At 36.9% G+C, this 20,572-nt stretch overlaps 1 protein-coding gene across 2 annotated transcripts; it reads left to right on the top strand.

Moving 5' to 3' along the window:
- The first annotated feature begins 6,608 nt into the window (after positions 1–6,608).
- Positions 6,609–20,329, top strand: LOC104112510 (uncharacterized). 2 transcript variants are annotated; one of them, XM_009622446.3, is made up of 13 exons: positions 6,609–6,762; positions 7,618–7,850; positions 8,184–8,234; positions 9,022–9,152; positions 9,271–9,387; positions 9,514–9,633; positions 12,530–12,594; positions 18,165–18,334; positions 18,781–18,834; positions 19,267–19,376; positions 19,649–19,762; positions 19,858–19,983; positions 20,070–20,329. In XM_009622446.3, the coding sequence occupies exons 2-13, from the start codon at positions 7,671–7,673 to the stop codon at positions 20,095–20,097; spliced, it is 1,266 nt and encodes a 421-aa protein (XP_009620741.1). In that variant the 5' UTR covers positions 6,609–6,762; positions 7,618–7,670; the 3' UTR covers positions 20,098–20,329. The 2 variants fall into 2 exon arrangements, with proteins under 2 accessions (XP_009620741.1, XP_009620743.1); XM_009622448.4 differs by having other exon boundaries at positions 6,613–6,762; positions 7,650–7,850.
- Positions 20,330–20,572: the final 243 nt, after the last annotated feature.

The following is a 20,572-nucleotide window of genomic DNA, read 5'->3' on the forward strand; positions in this document are numbered from 1 at the left end:
TGTCAAAGCAATAAGAAGTTTCCTTGGCCACGCCGGTCTCTACAGACGGTTTATAAAAGATTTCTCCAAAATTGCTAACCCCTTGTGTAAACTGCTTGAAAAAGATCACCCGTTTGTGTTTTATGATGACTGGAGGATAGCGTTTAAGGAGTTGAAGAAGAAACTGGTGACTGCACCAATCATAGTGGCCTCGATTAGGGGCAACCTTTCGAGTTGATGTGTGATGCAAACGACTATGCTGTGGGAGCAATCCTTGGGCAGCGAAAAGATAAAGTCATGCATCCGATCTACTATGCAAGTAGAACCTTGAGCGGCTCCCAACTGAATTACATAGTGACAGAGAAAGAGATGCTAGCTGTGGTGTTCGCATTTGATAAATTCAGGTCATACCCGATAGGCTCGAAGGTAATTGTTTATACTGACCATGCTGCCCTCAGGTACCTAATTGAGAAAAAGGAGTCAAAGCCATGCCTAATTCGATAGGTGCTACTGCTACAAGAGTTCGACTTGGAAATTCGTGATCGAAAGGGAACAGGAAACCAAGTTGCTGATCATTTGTCCAAGCTTGAAGGAGCGAAAAAGAAGATTGAGGTGGAAGAGATCATGGATACTTTCCCAGATGAACAACTTTTAGCCACGAGCCTTGAGGCTACGCCATGGTATGCGGATATTACAAATTACCTGGCAAGCGATATTGTTCCCTATGACTTGTCTTCTGTGCAAAAGAATTTTTTGTTTTTCGTGATTGTCGCATGTATTTCTGGGATAAACCATATTTGTTTAGGATTTGTCTTGATAACATGATCCGGAGATGCATTCCCGAGATAGACCAATCTTTTGTTTTGCAGGCATGCCATGATTCACCGTATGGAGGTCATTTTAAAGGAGTAAGGACAACTGCTAAAGTGTTGGAGTCAGGTTTTTATTGACCGACGTAGTTTAAAGATGCACACTTCTGGGTGAAAAGTTGTTATGAGTGTCAACGGACGGGGAATATTTTCCGTCGACATGAGATGCCCATGAACCAAATTCAAGAGGTGGAAGTATTCGATGTATGGGGAATCGATTTTATGGAACCATTTGTCAACTCATTTAATAACAAGTACATACTTGTAGTGGTGGACTATGTCTCGAAATGGGTAGAAGCCGTGGCACTTCCAACAAATGATGCAAATGCAGTTATTGGTTTCCTGAGAAAAAATATCTTCACCCGATTTGGTACTCCAAGAGCGATCATCAGTGATGGAGGCACCCACTTCTGCAACCAAGCCTTTGCAAAGTTATTGGAGAAATATGGCGTTCGCCATAAAGTTGCTACTTCGTATCTTCCACAAACACGTAGGCAAGTGGAGGTGTCAAATAGAGAAATCAAGAGTATTTTGACCAAAACTGTAAATGCTACTCGGACTAATTGGGCGAGAAAATTAGATGATGTGCTATGGGCTTACCGCACTACATTCAAAACTCCGATTGGTATGTCATCGTATAAATTAGTGTTTGGAAAGGCATGTCACTTACCGGTCGACTTAGAGCATAGAGCCCTCTGGGCGTTATGACAATTAAATCTGGACTTGGAGGCCGCTGGAACTAGTAGAGTCACAGAGCTGCATGAACTTGACGAGTTCCGTTACTATGCTTTTGAGAGTACAAGATTATATAAGGAAAGAATGAAACTATGCATGACAAAAACATTCTTGAGCGAAATTTTAAACCGGGAGATGTGGTATTATTATTCAATTCGAGATTGAGGTTGTTTCCGTGCAAATTGAAGTCAAGATGGTCAGGACCATTCCGTGTGCTAGAGATTCATCCCACCGGAGCTGTGGAGATTGCATCAGAAGATGGATCTCACAAGTTTAGAGTCAATGGTCACAGGTTGAAACATTACTTGGGCATGAATGAGACGAATGTAGTATAGGTGACTCATTTGCAAGAGCCAAAACTTTTGAGCGAGCCTTAAGTTCGATTGAACTTGTAAATATTAGTCTTGTTTTATTTTAGTTAGTGTCGTCTTAGCTTTTGAAAAAAAAGAGAGTAGAAAATGGGACTCTTCCCGACGATGGATCTCCTAGACAGTTTTCTTGAGGGAATTAAGTCTAAAGAAAAAAAAAGATTTTCTTTGTAGGTAGTGTAGTAATTCCCCCTTTATTTTTTTTTTGTGTCGTGGTTCTTTTTCAAGTATTTTGGTTGAACCGGGTGTAGTTAGTTTTAATTTTTAGGAATAGACACCACTGTGCTATAAATTGAATTGAAGCAATATCTCTCGACTTTGCTATGCCTTGAGAATAGTGAGTACTCTGGTTGTGACACTTAGGACTCTAGTATAAGTACCTTAAATCGTATATTCTTAAATTTGCTTAACTGCTTTGACTAGAGTGTCGTGAAAAACCAATCCTGAGTGAGTTATGTGCCATGTGTGTGTGAGGTTTGTGTGTATTATGTGCATTGCAGTTGATGTCTAGAACTTACCCCGTGTATTTGCAAAGCGAAATAGTAGTCTTGTTCAGTCTGGGAAGTGATATAGGCATTTCTTTGTTGAGCCAGATATATATAGTTTACCCGCCTAAATGTTATGTAACGTAGTTAACCTCTTTGAGCCTATAATCCTGTTTCTTTGGTAACCACATTACAAGCCTTACCCCTTTGTTTGAATTAACCGTCTATTTGAACCTTGTCGATTCTCATGAGCACTTGAATTGTTATGAATTATGTAAAAGTTAAACTGTGGGGGTGGTGGTTCGGCTTTTGAATGGAACAAATGAAATAAGGAGAAAGGTGTACCGTTTTGAAAAAAATAACAATATATAAATAAAAGCCACTTGGATTGAAGAAAAAAAAATAAAAAAAATAAAAAAATATAGGTGTATTGTATGAAAAATATTTCTTGATGGTGGTGGCTAGTGATGTAATTGTGCTTAAAGAAGTATGAGGTAATATACATTGATATGAAGGTGGAGTTTTGGTTTGACATAAGTATGGGATTAAGTGTTAAAGTATATGTATTAAAGTGCTTAGGGAGGTATAGTCACTCTTATATCTAAATGTATCTTACTCGACCTGCAGCCTTCATTACAACCAATTAAAGTCCTACTTGATCCTAGACTGAATGAGCTCGATTAGTAGAGTATTACACTACGGGAAAGCCTATGGTGCATCTTTTGTGGCATATGAATGTTATTTCTGAGAGCGAGTAAATTCTTCCTATCTTGAGTTCCTACTTTCTTAAAATTTATTGTGTGTGGAACTAATCTCTTTTGTTGTATGAGAGCACGTGATTTATGACAGAAAGGTAATGTCATTGACCTCTATGTTAGAGTAAGTGAGTGAGTTGTGGATAATGCATGGTATTTGTGAGTCAAATCTTAAGGTGAAGATGTTACACCTTTGTGCTTAGTATATTTTAAAGATTCTTGGTGTGACGAGTTAAGAGAATTGCTTAATAAGGCCGTTTCTATAAAGTGTAGTTTGATTGCTCGAGGACGAGCAACGTTTAAGTGTGGGGTAGTGATGTTTGGCTATAATTTCATATTTTTAGTATATTACTTACCTTACATTTTAGGTGCTTTAATGCTAAACTAAATTATATTTGCGCTTAATTGAGTTTATTTTATGTGTAGGTACATTGGAGATGAAATTGGAGCAACGTGAATATTTAAAGTGTAAATCATGCTCGAAAACAATAGGAAAGAAAAAAGAAAGAATTAAGCAGAGGAAAAATGAAGCAACAGGCGAGGCGAGCTCTTTAGCTCGCATAGAAGCGCGCGACACAAGGGTTATGGCGAGATTGAAGCACGCGGCAGGGCTTGCGCCGCACAGTCTAAGGCGAGGTGAAACTCGCATTTTGCCTCACGAGGCGAGGTCCGTAGCAAGCCTGATACGGATTTTAAAAGCCTATTTCGTCTCCTTATTGGACTTGGACTTGGACTATGTCATTTAGGTCTTTTTCTACACATAAAAATAGTCATTAAACACCACTTTTGAGGCAGTTTGTTGCAACCTGAGGCAAGAATAGCTCGTGGAACAACTTTTGGGGGAAAGAATCATCGAGTTCTACATTCTTTCATCTTTTCTTTGTAATTTATTTATGCAAAATACTTGGGGATTTGTTACTATGAATATGAGTAGCTAAACTTCTAATCTAGGGTTTTGATGGAACCTATTGGAGGATGATTTTCCTATTACGTTTAATATAGAGCCGCCGTAGCTTTTTCTCTATTTGTTCAACTACGTTTATATTGTGGTTGATTGAAGAGCTCTCAATCGACTGTGCCTATTTAGTGTGTATTGCTCGGAAGAAAATGCATATTTAGGTAGTTGTTGAACAACATCACTCCTAACGTATGTGAGGGATCAATACTGAGGGCTTAAAGGTGGGATTAGGAATAACGAAACCTTGGTGCGATCTGAGTGAGCCGTGACTTAGTGCCAGCTAGCGTAGTTCGGAAGAATATGTCTAGTAAATTGTGGTAGTTACTCGGAAGAAAATTACGACACTCAAAATGCTCATGATCAGTAGAGAAAATTTAGGCAAATTTATAGGATACGTGGCAGAAAGGATTCCGACAATAGGGGAAATCATAACCTTAAATCATTCCAAATCTTGTCTACAACCTGTTCGACGTTAGTTATTAATTACTGCATTTTTATTACTTGATCTTTAGTTAGTAAACATCCAATTTGTTATTTAGTATTTCTGAAGATTGATTGCGTGAATTTATGCGAGTCTAGTAGTTGTGCTTAGTAGGTTAATTCCCTGTAGGATTCGACTCCGGACTTGTTAACCAGATTATATTTGCAACGACCGCTTAGTCCTTTTTATAATGCATAGTTGGGCGTGATCAGTTAGCAATAATAACAAGTAGTATACCAACAACGATTTTATTATGAGACAGCTCACTTTAGATTTGATATACCTATTCAAACAACTGAAATAACCATCATAAATATATCAAAGTATAGCAATAGTGCTAAATTTATAAGAAAATCAAAATTGACAATATGGGATGAAGCGCGTATGGCTACGCGTCAAATGATCGAAACAATTGCCCAGAGTTTTAGAGATTTATTGGATATCAATGAACCATTTGCTGAAAAAGTAATAGTTTGGGAGGTGATACTATCAGTAGTTCCAAAATCGATGAAAGCAGAGACTGTAAAAGCTAGCTTGCCAAAATTATACTTATGACCTCAAATGAAAAAGATTCAAATAATAGGAAATATAAAAGTTAGAACAGATCCAACATTCAGTGACTTCTTGCTTCGTGTAAGAAACGAAGAAGAACATCCAATAAAAGATGATTTGGTTCCCCAGAACACTTGGTTATCAATCCCAATGGTAATAGTACTGCATTTAATGAGGAAAATATATCTATTATTAAATTAAAATGCAATTTGTATAAATTACATGATAAAAATTAAAGAGCTATCTTAGCTAGCAGAAATGAATATGTTGATCAACTAAATAAAAGACTGACTGCTAAGTTTTATGGTAAAAATAAAATATTTTTTAGTTTTGACTCGGTAGAATTTGATATCAATAATTACTACCAAGAAGAATACTTAAATACTTTTATACCAAATGGCCTTCTACCATACAAGTTTGTTGTCAAGTGCATTATTTCTTACGCATGTTAGTGCCACCATATATATAATAGACTGAATTAAAATTGATCTTCCATTGCATATAGGTTGATTTTGAAGAAAAATATTTCCGTCGTATTACTGAAAACTTAGATCCGGCGAATAACTTATGTAGCATATGGTATATAGAAGTTTTGGCAATAACGTCATACATGCAGAACTTATGATGCTAGTCAATGTGCTTCTAAGAATGTGTTTATCCCCGAATTCAACTTTCGTCTTCCGAAACTAAAGAATATCCTTTTAAATTTGTGTGAAAATAATTTTTAGTATGTTTATGTTTTGTAATTATTATAATAATAAAGTACAAGGACAAACATCTTAATTATTAGACTATATTTATAACAATATATTTTCTTACACGATTAACTATATGTTGCACTTTCAAGAGGGATATAAATATTGACAATAAAAGTTATGGTTATGGTAGAGCAACCAAAGCATATACACAAAAAAAATATTGTCTATAAAGAAGTCTTTGGTAAGATACCACCACATTAGATACCTTTAAACTATAATGCATAATTATCTAATTAATATGACTAAATTGATTGTTTGTGTAAGTTCTGATGATGTCCTTTTAGATTTGAATTCACGTATTATGCTAATGTAATAATATTTTCTGCATTTAGATGATTGTTGTATTATTATATATAAAATTTCTCTTATTAATCAAATTTTGTTGTTCCTTTGTATAACTGAATATTTAAACCATCATGTACCATTATTAACGTACAACGCAGTTTATAGATACTAGTATATATATATATATATATATATATATATATATATATATATATATATATTAGCGTTAAAGATAGTATTTCTTTGAAATTAAAAGAAAAGAAAATATATAAAAACGCACGGTGAACCAGAAAGAATTGGTGGGACCGTGTTTAGTACGTGTCACATCAAAGCAGCTGCAATCTGCAATCTCAGACTGAGAGTCCAACTAACAAATTAACGACCTCTCTTTCATTTCTTTGAGGAAAAGCAAAAGGGGGAGCATATTCAAATTTAACCTTCACCCCACCCTATTTTCCTTGTGTATTTGGAGACAAGGAGGCAAAGTGCCGCCTCCGTTTCTCTGTATGTTTGCATCTCAATCAACAACAAGCTCTGGTATTTTCAATGTCCCTCTCTGCCTTATTTCATTCATGCGTTTCCTTGATTTATTCTCTTTTCTCATGCGTCATTCTTATATAAAATGGACGTGGGTTTTACCCTTTAATTGATGGGTGTTTCTTGATCCTCTTATTTCTCTATTAATCTCCCTTCCATTTTCTTTTCTTTCCAATTTCCAATCTCATTTGATCAAAAGGCATTTATCAACTTGAAATATCTTTAGATGGATTGCCCAATTAGTTATTTGGTGATTGCTGATATTTTTCTTTTGCTGGTATAACCATATGGTTTTCGAAAATAACAATCCAGATTCATGCCACGTAGGGCCCCATTTAAGGGCCCGGCTCCCGGCTAGGAGTTTATCCATCCTTAGGGAAGAAAGATACCATGAGTTGTATAAAAAGGAAACTTTTTACAGTGCGGGGGTCATGTCCCTTGGATGACTTGAGTAATGGGAGAATGGCAACCGGACCCTGCAGTGGTAGAACCTCGTGAACCGGGCATACTACTGAAGAACCTTCTGCTCGAACCCGAGCTGATTGCTGGTTACCTTTGTCAATACCCAAACTCTTGAATTGGAGAAAGCCTTGTATTTTATCTTACATCTAATCTCCATAATCTTAGACATATCATTAAGATTTGTAACCAAAAGATGACTTTGGCAAAAGAAAGAAACAATCCAATTCATTATTTCCACGCGTACATTCAATCATCTAATTACATTCTTCAATTCATTGCATTATAGACTTTTGTTAAATGCATGGCAAGATTTTTCGGTTGTTTCTCCAGAAACACTTAGTTATTTGCAGCTTCCTCAAATGATTAGCTAGTATTTTTCATTCTTATTTGCAGATCTTCATGCTTCTTCCTTGTGTGGAATGCAGTGAAGATAATTAACTTCAAAAATGGCTTCGGTTAGCTTCAAATACTGGGATGATTGTGTGGATCCTCATGATCTGGAAGCCATGTGGGCCGATCCAGATGTTAGAGCCGAATGGCTTAATGCTGGTGAAACTAAGGGATCAAAAGTCCACCTCTCACGTGATCCTGATGGTCAGCCTTATCTAACTCAAACAGAAATGAAGGTTGAGCTGTTTGGACAGTCACAAGCATTCACATAGAATATGACTCTTCTTTTTGTGTATTCATGTTGAGTCAATGAATTTTGTACTCAATTTCCTTAATTTGCTGGACAAAAGATAACTAGAGGGAAATATTGCTATATTGCTATTCCACAAGTTTCTCATAACTTGTTTGCGGGATATATAATGTTAATACTATATCCTCTATGCATTAAACTCTCCAACCAATGATGTCTTAGAATCTCTTCCAGAAGTTATGTTCAGCTTATGCATTTGACAGAATAGTTTACCTGCAAAAGTTATTTTCTGAATTATTCCTTCTATTTTTCTTTACAGGCAGTAGCAGGTATTATAGTCCGAAGACATTTCCTATCGCAGATTGATTCGGTATGATGTCCAAGATCTTTAATGTCTACTACTACATGTTATAGAGAATTAGTGACTACCAGACTCAGAATATAATGAAATGTTCAAAATATTGTTTGCTAAAACTTTCTGTTGTTTTGCATCACAAGGGGCACTGTATTGTTGATGAAGTTGGGATGGGTGGTGGGGGGTGGTGGGGAGATAGTGTTTTAGTATTCTCTATTTCCAAAGCGTTAGATAAATGAATAAATGCGGATGAGATTAATTGTCGAGACCCGTTCTTTTTTGTGCATGATAAATGGCAGACAGCAGTCAGCTAAACATAGCATCAAAGTCTCGTTTAATAGCGTCTTTCTACTAAAGACATTTTTAATCATCAACAACCGGAACATTCAAAGTATTTTGTTTTCTCAATTTCATCTACAACTGTTAAAGCCTTGTACTTCATGTAAATTTTGATCTTGTGGGTGACCTTGTTTTCTCTTTAAACTAGAATGCTAATACTCCTCATCCACTTAGAGTTTTTGGTGTATGCTATGTTGCTATTTTATACCTTACATGCTTTACGCAAGCTTCATGAAGTCTAAGTAAGGACTACTTTAACAAGTAAGTGCCTTGTCTCCACCTAGAATATCTCATTGTCTGAACCTGCAACTATTGCTAGGTTGCTTAGTCAAAATTGAAGTCTTCTCATCTTAGAATATATCTGGGGCAATTTGCATCTCTTTAAGGATGAATCAATTGATTTTAGCAATTATCAACACCTTCTCTGTAGTTCTCCAATGAGGTGGCCTTCCCATATTTTCAGGATATGCTTTGCGCTATCGCTGAGCTTGAAAGTGACCGGCAGCTTCTTGCAACACGGTACAATAAAAAATCAAAAGAGATCACTATGGGAATTATGCAGATTTTGCCTAAAACTGCAGACTGGTTGGTGAGGTAGTCATTTTTTTTCCTTGTTGAGATTTTGGGGAATTGTGCAGAATATCACCAAACACTGCGAACTGTCTACTTCATTTTTTTGGTTGAAATAAGATGAATTTACACTTTGTTACAGTGATTTGGGTTACCGAACATATGAGGTGGCAGCAGATTCGAAACTTCTTTACAAGCCTTTTGTAAATGTGTACCTTGGCGCTGCATATCTAAAGTGGTTATCAAACTATGGAGAAAAGTAAGTTGATATGGTCATTTCTTCTAGTAGTATCTTCTTTCTATTTCATGTATCTTACATATATCACTTCTAAGGAATCCTAAAGATACTGTAACCAAGTACATAACTGTGGAACTTTATGAACAGGGAGAGAAGTGAAGAGTTCATGGTGAGAGCTTACAAGGCTGGTACTAAGAAGGCAACCCATAAGTCCACCTTACCATTTTGGAGAAGCTATCTCTCCGTCAAAGAAAGTCTACCATCGAGGTAGCTGTTTGCATGCCATGATTTCCTTGCAGTTTGATTTTATTTCTACATTTTCTGCGTTTAAATGACATCAAGGGCAGGAGAGTGCACTCCTGTGGTACTTTATGGTTTAACATAGTGGGCATTGTATTATGAAAGGGAGTTGTATGTAGAAGAACACTGCCATAAGTATATACCTTTTCTGAAGACGTGTTTTGAAAAAAAATAAATAGGAAGAAGGAATTTTTGTTGTTTATTTATCTCCTTTTGTTTTGTTACTTGTGGTTATTCTAAGAAAGATAGACTATGCTATTTAATGAAAAGTTTCAGACTGAGCAAGTTTCTTGAGTTCAATCACATGTAGTATTGTCCACACTTCTCTATATATGATACAAACTTAAGACTTGGATCTTCCTTTTCAAGCAGAAAATAGTATAGTTTCATGTGATACTCGGGTACCACTTTGAGCATATTTTCTTCCAAACAGAAATCGAGGTCTACTAGAGGCCATAGATTAATCCTCCCTATTAGAACAACATCAGGCCTTACTAGACCAGTGCAGGCACAGTTTGAGACAGTGGGCTGATCGAAACTTCCATTACCCATCAAAGCAATCTGGGTTAACTTGGGAAGGTTACTATCAAGTGTCAAGTCTTGTTAATACTTTCAAATGGAGGTCCTGGCATATTACGGAATCATCGATGAGTCCTACAATGCGACTAGATCTTCAATTCAGATACAGAGTCTTTATAAGTCAATTATGATGGAGTTGGAGCCAAATGGAAGCAAGGCTTAAAATTACTGCAATCTCTCATCTGACCAGTCTGCTTGTCATGTCTAGCTTGTGATAAACTGGTATTTGGGGAGGGCGCTAGTTGAAAATTCGGAGTTAAAATAGCAAGGTTGTGTTTGGGAGCATATCTTTAATCTCAAGCCTCCATCTCTAGAGTTTTATTGCCTGTCAATCCTTGATGAGGATGCAATCATTGAAAAGGGGGTAGCTTGTGACACCATTTCCAGTCTCACATTATGGTGTACAACTAAATCTTCTATTTTCGAACGTTTATGAACCTTCATGTTGGATTTTGCATCTGTTACTGCTACTGTTTTCTAGAATAATTAGTTGTTTAGTTTTAGGAGGAGTCTGCTAGAAGATTCAGAATTTTAATTATAGTAAGAGTTTAGTAATTTAGTTGTAGGAGGAGTCTACTACTTTATTTATTTGGCTATTTAAAGCCCTATGATTAAAAAAATTTTAGAGACAGTTTTTAATCCTATTTTCAACCTTCTTGCTGCTTGCACATTTTTTCTAAAATCCATAACAGAGGTATCAGACCTCCATTGATCTTGACGGATCTCTGAATTCGCTGAAAAACAATCAATTTCAACCACTTTTAAACCATACGCATTTTTACCCATACTGATTTTTAACCAAATTTTTAACAATGGCAAGCAGCGGTCTCTCTTTGAATACCCTACAAATTTTTACTGGTGAAAACTATAAGATTTGATCAGTGAAAATCAAATCTTATCTTGAAGCTTATGATCTATGGGAAGTTGTAATGGAAGACAAACTTATACAACCACTTCCTACAAATTCTACCCTTTCCCAAATCAAAACTCATTCAGATGAGAAAACCAAAAAATACAAAGCCAAAACTATAATTCAAAATTCAGTTGCAGATTCAATCTTCTCTAAAATCATTGCATGTGAGACAACAAAAGAAGCTTGGGAAACACTCAAACAGGAGTATCAAGGAAGTGAACGAGGCACACAAAATAAGATTTTAAATTTGAAAAGAGATTTTGAATCTCTTAGAATGCAAGATGATGAGACCATCGCTAAGTATTCTAACCGAATTTCTTTAATTTCTAATAAAATCAGGTTACTTGGCGAGGATTTCAAAGATGACAGGATAGTTGAAAAAATTCTTGTGACAATTCCCGAGAGATTTGAATCCAAAATTTCCTCTCTGGGAGAGTCTAAAGATCTCTCTACCATCTCTGTTGCAGAATTAATAAGTGCTCTTCAAGCACAAGAGCAAAGAAGGGACTTCGGACAAGGCAAAGTTACTGAGGGTATTTTTTATACGAAACACCAAAAAGAAAAAGTCAATTATCCTTATTGCAAATATTGCAAAAAGATAACACACTTAGAAAATTTTTGTTGGTGGAGACCTGATGTATTATGTGGAAATTGCAAACAAAAAGGTCATGTTACAAAAGTGTGCAAGTTCAAAGATGCTCATGCACAAGCACTAATAGCAGAAGAAGGAATTGAGTATGACCTTTTTTAGACTGCAGCAACAGAAGCAAGGAGGAGTGTTGGATTTTGCATCTGTTACTGCTACTGTTTTCTAGAATAATTAGTTGTTTAGTTTTAGGAGGACTCTGCTAGAAGATTCAGAATTTTAATTATAGTAAGATTTAGTAATTTAGTTGTAGGAGGAGTCTAGTACTTTATTTATTTGGCTATTTAAAGCCCTATGATTAATAAAATTTTAGAGACAGTTTTTCAATCCTATTTTCAACCTTTTTGCTGCTTGCATATTTTTTCTAAAATCCATAACACTTCACTCATCGTGAGTGATCACAATTTAGTAAGATTTAACAAAGGATGATTACCATTTTTACCACAGTAATCAGCAGGTGATATCATCCTCATGGACAAAAGGGTCATCTGAACACTAGTGACAAAGTGAAGAAATACTCTTATTATGCACCTGAGATTCATGAAAAGTTTAAATAATACTGTAGGTATATGATTGTGTTAGTATGCAAGATGACTATCTTGACAATTTACATGGACTGAGTAGATGCTTCTGATTTATACATACTACCATTTGCTAATACATATTTAGAAAATGGCCGATATACTTGTTCCTAATAATTGCTACACTATCTGTGACTTTTGTAGGAAAATCTTTGAAGTCAATCCTTTACCCCCTTCAGCATCCGCTAGTGGAGTTCCAGAAAGGAAAGGTACTGTGAGCATAACTAATAAAGCATAGATATTTAGTTCAACTCCTCTCTCTCTCCGCCCCCCCCCCCCCCCCCCCTTCCTTCTTTCTCTTGTTCATGCAAATTGCATATAACAATTTGTGTGAGAATATGCAGTAAGATCACTTAAATGTGATGGGAAGGGGGTGAGGCTTTATTACATTCACTATATCAGTTCATTCAGTGCCTTAAGACTTGAAGTGAAAAATTAGTATGTAGTACATCACTCCAATTCAGTGTCTGTCAATCTCGTAACGGCTATAGTGACTTAAAGAGAAGAAAAGTACTTAAAGAGAAGAAAAGTAGCATGTTTGTCATGCAACACTCACTTCTTATGCTCGGATATCTATGTTTTGTGAAGGACCATTGAGCATTGAAGTTAAGAAATAGCTGGTATCCACAGTTGGACATGGGGTTGTACCTTGGCAAGAAATGGAATTGCAGCTGGTATGATATGTATGCTTACTACAGTTAAAAAGATGTCTTGAATTTTCTATTCAAGTTCTAGAGTTGTTTTGCAAATTTCAGTAAGTTGGTTTGCAATGTGATCGCTACTTGGAGTAAGATAGTTTGAAACTTGATTACAATTTGGAGTAATCTGGGTTGCAGTGTGATTGCAATCTCGGAAATGAGTGTGTTTACAACTTGGTATGATTTTCAATCTACCACACCAAATTGATCAAGTTGGCAATTTGGTGTTGGTCAAGGAATCCTAATATAGTCCTTCCTGCAATAGGCACATTGTTATTTTGTGACTTGAATTATTTCCTTGTATTTTTGGAAACCCATAATCCCTATAGGTTTAGGAAAACTCATTGTCCTAATAGATTTGGGAAAGGAAAACCTATAGTCCTTGTCAAATTGGGAAATCTTTCTCTTATAGGTTTGGGACTATTTGAGATTTATATAGGGTTTTAGTTGGGGATTCTATAGATTGTATTGTGCTTTTCTTCTCATTCATAGTGAAAAACTCTCTATGCTTCTGCCCCGAGGATTAGGCTTAGCCGAACCTCGTTAAATCCTTGTGTTGATTTTTCTTCTCTATTTGCTTTGTGTGTGATTGTGTGCTAGTTAACCCACGATCTTCCGCAACAATTGGTATCAGAGCAAGGTTCGGGTTTCTACATATAATCTAGGGTTAAAATGTCTTCATCATCTTCAACAAAGTACGAAGTAGAGAAATTTGACGGGGGTTCTAGTTTGAGTCGATGGAAGATTATGATGAAATCGTCACTGATGTTACAAAGGTTATGGAAGCCAATTGATGAGGATTTTCCTGAAGGGATGACAAAGACAAAGAAGGCAGACCTGAAGGAGAGTGCTTTGAGTGCGATTTTCATGAGCATTACAGATAGCGTTCTTCGGGAAATTGCTGAAGAAACTTCTGCAGCAACATCATGGAAGAAGCTGGAAGATCTGTATTCTAAGAAATCGCTAACAAACCGCCTCTACTTGAAAAAGAGGTTATACAATCTCCGTATGAACGAAGGTACACCTGTCAAAACTCGCCTTGATGAGTTTAATTTAATTTTAATGGACCTGAAGAACGTGGATATAAAAATTGAGAGTGAGGATCGGGCCTTGTTTGTGTTATGTTCTTTACCACCATCTTATGATACTTTTGCCGATACGCTGCTATATGGGAAAGATAACATTTCAGTGGAAGATGTTAGTAATGCATTAAAATCTACATAGTTGAAAAAGAGCTTTCCAGACATCAGAATTGAGGGCGAGGGTCTTGTGATTAGAGGAAGAACACAACAAAAGGACTTTAACAGAAAAAAGTCAACCGCCAGATCAAAGTCTAGAGCAAGAAAGCAAAATTGTTATGAGTGCGGGGAGCAAGATCACTACAAGAGAGATTGCCCTAAGCTGAAGGAGAAAAGAGGGAAGCAGAAAATAGATAATTCGGCAAATATTGTTGACACTGGCAATAATTCTAATGATAGTGACTATGTAGGGGAAGTCTGTGCTGTGAGTTCTAGTCATGGGCTGAATTCTTGAGTTCTTGATTCTGGTGCTACTTTCCACATGTGTCCATACAAGAATTGGTTTGCAACTTACAAGCAAATGAGTGAGACTGTCTACATGGGAGATTATAATCCATTACCAGTTGATGTGATTGGTAACATCAAATTGAGAATGTTCGATGGAATTATCAGAAATATTGAGTATTGGCATGTTCCTCGAATAAAGAGAAATTTGATTTCTCTTTCGACTTTGGATGATCAAGGGTATAAATTTCACTCCGAGAATGGAATACTTAAAGTGTGTAAAGGCTCCATGGTACTCATGAAGGGTAAACTGCATTCTAAATTGTATCATCTTCAGGCCGGTGTGCTTGAAAGGGAAGCTGTTGTAGCTTCTGGGAAAAGTAATCTGAATCAACCTAAGTTATGGCACTTGCGACTTGGTCATATGAGTGATAAGGGAGTGCCTTTGTTGAGTAAGCAGAATTTGCTGAATGAGTACAAAAATCAAGTTTTGAATTTTTGTGAGCATTGTGTGTTTGGTAAACAAACAAGGGTAAAGTTCAGCAAGAAGGCCGAGCACAAGACCAGAGACAAGTTAGATTGTATACATTCAGACTTGTGGGGTCCAAACAGAGTTCTCTCCAAGAGTGGTACCAGGTATTTTATGACTTTGATTGATGATTACTCAAGGTTGGTGTGGGTGTATTTTCTGAAAACAAAAGATGATGCATTTCCGACATTTGTTAATGGAAGACGATGGTTGAGAGGCAGGCGAAAAGAAAAGTTAAGCGTCTTCGAACTGACAAAGGTTTGAAATTTTGTAATTCTGAGTTCGATAATTTCTGCAACAGAAAGGGTATAGTGAGACACCGCACTTGTGTCGGAACACCACAATAAAATGGTATTGCATAACGTATGAACAGAACGTTTTGTGATATGGCACGAAGCATGCTTTCATACTCATGTGTTAGCAAAGATTTTTTTGGGCTGAAGCAATCAACACAATTTGTTATTTGGGGTCAACAGATCTCCATCCACAGCTATTGAGTTCAAAACCCCTTTTGAGGTATGGTTCGGTTCGCCTGCTGATTATTCAAATTTAAAGATATTTGGTTGTCCTGCCTATGCTAATGTGAGGGATGGAAAACTTGAGCCGAGGGCAAATAAGTGCATATTTCTAGGGTATATAACTGGAGTGAAAGGTTATAGGTTGTGGTGCACAGATCAAAAGACTCCAGGGCTAATTATCGGTAGGGATGTGACATTTAATGAATCTGCCTCATTGGACAGTCAGAGGGAGAAGGCAATAGGGAAAACAGATCATGGTGCCAGTTACCGCATAGAGCTAGAAAATGAATCTCCACTAGCTCAGCCCAGTAGCTCTAAAGGAAAGGAAGTGAATGAGGTGCAAAATATTGATCAAGATGATAATATCAATGCACCTGCGCAACAACAACCATATAGCATTGCAATATGTAGAGAGAAGAGAGTGATCAACCGACCGCAAAGGTTTGCAAATGTAGTTGATGGGAATCTTCTTGGATATACGAATCCTGTGGGATTTGCTTTGGCAGTTGCAGAGACCGTTGAGGCGTTTGAGTGTTATAGCTATCCAGAAGCTATTCCGGGTACAGAACCAAATCGACGGATTAGTGCTATGGCTGAAGAGATTGAGTCTATTAAAAAGTTTAGGCGTTGCCTAGACTTGGTTGATGTGTGCGGCAATGGGCAGAGCCCTCGCGAGGGCTGAGGGCAAGGTAGAGAGACTTTGTTCCTGTTAATGAAGAGAATTCAAGCCAGGAGGAAGATTTGTTATTTTGTGGCTTTAATTATTTCCTTGTATTTTTAGGAAACTCATAATCCCTATAGGTTTAGGAAAACCCATTGTTCTAATAGATTTGGGAAAGGAAAACCTATAGTCCTTGTCAAATTGGGAAACCTTTCTTTTATAGGTTTGGTACTATTTGGGATCTATATATAGGGGGTGTAGTTGAGGATTCTATAGATTGTATTGTGCTTTTCTTCTCATTCATAGTGGAAAACTCTCTCTGCTTCTGCCCCGAGGATTAGGCTTAGCCGAACCTCGTTAAATCCTTGTGTTGATTTTTTTTCTCTATTTGCTTTGTGTGTGATTGTGTGCTAGTTAACCACGATCTTCCGCAACACACATCTTGCTCATTTTTAGCCACAAAATGGGAACGAAACAAAATGTAAATGAGAGTTGGATAGAATTCTCTCGCAGTATGAGGAGTTGAAAGCGTTTAAAAGTAGATTGAGAGAATTGTGAAAAAAATGCTACAATGGTGTTGGTATAACCTTTTGCGAAATTCATTTTAGAGTGAAATTTTTAGGCTATTCTCTTGAGTTTATTTTATGGATGAACTAGAGTGAGATCTGTTCTCTATAAACCGACTTCAGTTATGGTGAAGATTCTCCTCCTTGCCCTTTGACGTGGGTATAACTAGTCGAACCATGTAACTCTCTGTGCTTCTACTTCTCTTACCGTATTATCACATTTTGACTATCATGTTCAGATCAAAAGTATTAGTCGATCCTCCACAGTATAACAAATTGGTCCCAAAGTCTGAGGCATTTCGTTCATATAGAGTTATGGTTCACAGTTATTATGTGAATTCTCTTGTATACTCTAGCATCTGTATGGTTCCGATGGATGCAAGCCAAGTTCCCTTATATCCCTAACCACTTGTGAGGTTGCGATGAGTTCTCCCATATACCTAGTCATTTGTGGTGTTATGATTGACGGAAGGTGAGATCTTAAACTTGATTAGCGCTGGAATTGCTTAGTTAATGTTTTTCAAGGCGGAGCACTCCATTGTGTTAGAAAATTCAAGTCAAGGTGGAGATTTGTTAGAAAAAATTATGTAGTTTTTCTATTTACATTTGTTAAGTTGTTTGGTTGCAAGTTCGAGAAAGTTGGTTTATAATTTGTTTAGAACTTGGAGTGAGATGATTTGCAACTTGATTGCAACTTGAAGTTAGTTTGTAACTTGATTGCAATGTAGCAGTGAGCTAGTTTGCAACGTCAATCGGTCACACCAAATTGATCAAGTTGACAATTTGAGATTTGTGAAAGAATCATGAGAGAATCACCGGATAAAAAGCAACCTATTTTCTCATTGTTAGCCATGGGATGGAAATGCAAGAAATGTAAACGAGAGATAAAGAGAGTTCTCTCATAATATGAGGTGTTGAGAGAGTTTTTAAGTAGACTGGGGGAATCATGAGAAATATGAAAGTGCTAGGATAAACTTGTATGAAATTCATTGTAGAGCTAATTTGTGAGATATTCTCTTGAGTTTATTTTCTCAGTAAATTAAAGGGGCATCTTTAATCTCCATTTATATTTTGGTCATAGTGAAAACTCCTGTATAAATCTTGGTTAAAGTGAAATTCATCCTCTCGACTGTGGGATGTACGTGTAATGACCGGACCACGCAACTCTTTGTGTCTCAAGTTTTCTAACCGTTACTATCATGTTTTGTCTGTCCAGCTTCAATCAAAGGCTCAAAATTTTTCCATCGGGTAACAATCTCTTATATGTTTTTTCATTTGGTGCAGGTCCAGTCAATACAACTTGGGACTCTAGAACTTCTGCAGAAGACATGGAAGAAATGTGGAATCATCCCAGTGTGAGCAAGGAGTGGAGCAAGTCAGGGGAGAAAAGAGGCCATGTGCGGTTTTCTCATGATACTGAAAAGAAACCATATCTTTCTCGGGTAGAACTGAGGGTAAGAATGCATGGTTAGTATGTATAGAACTGTAGAACCTATTAATAGATGTTGGATGATTCTTGTCCTGGAAATTATGCCATTTGACCTTGCTAGTCTCCAATTGTTAAATTTAGCTGTTTTTTTCAGCAAGAACTGCTTGCACCAATTAGACTTGACAAACTGTAAGATCATTTCTAGTTATTTCACGATAAAACTGGAAAGATTGAGAGGTATTTCATAGTCCACTATAGATGCTGCATGTAGGAATTTTTCTTCTAATTTTGAGTATTTTTCATTCTAGAAACTTTTTACGCCTGTTACATCTGTTGAAGGTAAACATACTACTATTACTTTTGACAGAACCAGGTTTCTCAACCTACCTCATTACTAGAGTTGTTTGATCAATTTTCTGCAAGTTCTAAATTTCTATGATCTGAATTTCTGCAATTACCATCTTGCTGCAGGCAGTTGCGGAAGTAATTGTTTCAAAACACTTCAGCACAAGAGGGTTGAAACCTGTAAGTGTCTGGTCCCTGGGGTCCACCTCTTTTAAGCTAGAAGCTACTGAAGTGATTAAAGTTAACAAATAGGACTGTATTGTTTATCGTAAAAGCTCTGTGTGGATAATCAGAGAACGGAGTGATATCTACGAATGTCAAGAGAGTGGTTAAGCTCACATTTGAAAAATTAAACAGGAAATTTTTGGATGTTATCATCTTTAAGATACTAAAGAGATTCTTGTTGATAGAGAAAAGAGGGATACAGGATTCAAACACATGACCCATCTATAAATTTCACGACTCATATCGCGAGTATAGTATCTCGTATTGGTTAGTTTACAATCTAAAAGGGATTGCTAGAAGAATGCTTGTGTCATTTTCTTCTTTTTCCCTCTTCCACCACTTGGTAGAAATAGGAAACATAATGGGGATATTTCCTTTTCATTGCAGACTGTCGTGTGTGCTATCGCTGAGATAGTTACCATGCGTTTTGTTGAAGGAATTGGACGACGTACTGGATTAATGGGAATTGACTATCCCACAGCACGCTGGCTTTACAAGTATGTGACATAAACCTTCTTGTATCATTTTGGTCTGGTTTGTTCTGGTCTAGTCTACGTTTGACTTTCCATTCCTTTATTCTTTAGCAAATTGGTAACCTATGCTCACTTTGGTAAAGTTTCTCTAATAGTACGCTTAGCAAAAGTTGTCTTCAGAATTGCTTAATTAATTTGACAGTTGAAGTAAGAAAAGCAACGGTACAGAAGGTCAATGATGTATGCTAAGTAAGTAGTATGCGCATACCAAAATTGCTGATTAACGTGAAATCTAGGGACTTGGGGTACAAGGCTTACCGAGTGGAGTCAGTTGAGGATCTTACAAAGCCATTTGTTTCCATGTACTTTGGCGCGGGCTATTTGGCTTGGTTATCAGAGTACGAGGGAAGGTAAGTCTTCTTTTGTTGGTACTGATTACGGTCCATGGGACGTGAAAGATTATATGATTGATTTGTGTGGCAAATGTACTATATTACATTGCTAGAGAAAGGAGTCTCCAGTTTGTTGTCCAGGCTTATCTTGGTGGACCACAGAACGTGAACTTGCAGGAGACGGGTCCTATGTGGCTCAAATTTGAGGAAGCACTAAGCCGTTATGAAGAGTTAAAAAAGTAGGCATTAGTTAGTTATATTTCTGATTCTGAGATTGAGGTTTCCAAATGGCCCTGAATTCTGATGAAGAAGCTTTTACTTTCAGGGAAGCAGGTAGTTGCAATATTATGTGAAGTCAAACTACATACTGTTTCACCAAATCCTTGAAGGGGTTGCTTAACAATAGAGAAAGGAAATAAGTATTTGCAGCAGCAGCATTTCCTTGTATGTATTTGGGTCATATTACACCACTGTAAAATAGTAGTATAATAAGTTTTACCAATATGCTGAGTCCTGAGACAATTCGTACAAATGTAAACATATGTATATATTGAAGAATGGATATGAACCGTGAATTACTCCCAATGGCATTTAAAGAAAGAGAAAGGGGATTGGGGAAGGGTCTACCGCCCAGCAAAAGGTGGATCTAAGAATATAAAATCAATCCAAGTGGGGATTGGGAATGGAGCTATTCTAACTAATGATTGATGAGTATTGAGTACTCCTCCTCCATATAATTGATGATCAAAGGGATGAGTATTGAGTACTACATATAATTGATGATTTGAGGAGGGAAGAAGCAAAGGGATTCCCCCCCACCCTCTTCCC

This window comes from Nicotiana tomentosiformis, chromosome 11 (assembly GCF_000390325.3).
Source record: "Nicotiana tomentosiformis chromosome 11, ASM39032v3, whole genome shotgun sequence".
NCBI classification, from domain to species: domain Eukaryota; kingdom Viridiplantae; phylum Streptophyta; class Magnoliopsida; order Solanales; family Solanaceae; genus Nicotiana; species Nicotiana tomentosiformis.

Bases quoted from the DNA above. Each gene is read 5' to 3' on its own strand.
- LOC104112510 (XM_009622446.3), top strand. From the start codon at position 7,671: ATGGCTTCGGTTAGCTTCAAATACTGGGATGATTGTGTGGATCCTCAT. The intron at 18,335-18,780 runs GTAAGAATGCAT...ATCTTGCTGCAG, and splicing joins TTTCTCGGGTAGAACTGAGG to GCAGTTGCGGAAGTAATTGT. The intron at 19,984-20,069 runs GTAGGCATTAGT...TTTTACTTTCAG, and splicing joins CGTTATGAAGAGTTAAAAAA to GGAAGCAGGTAGTTGCAATA.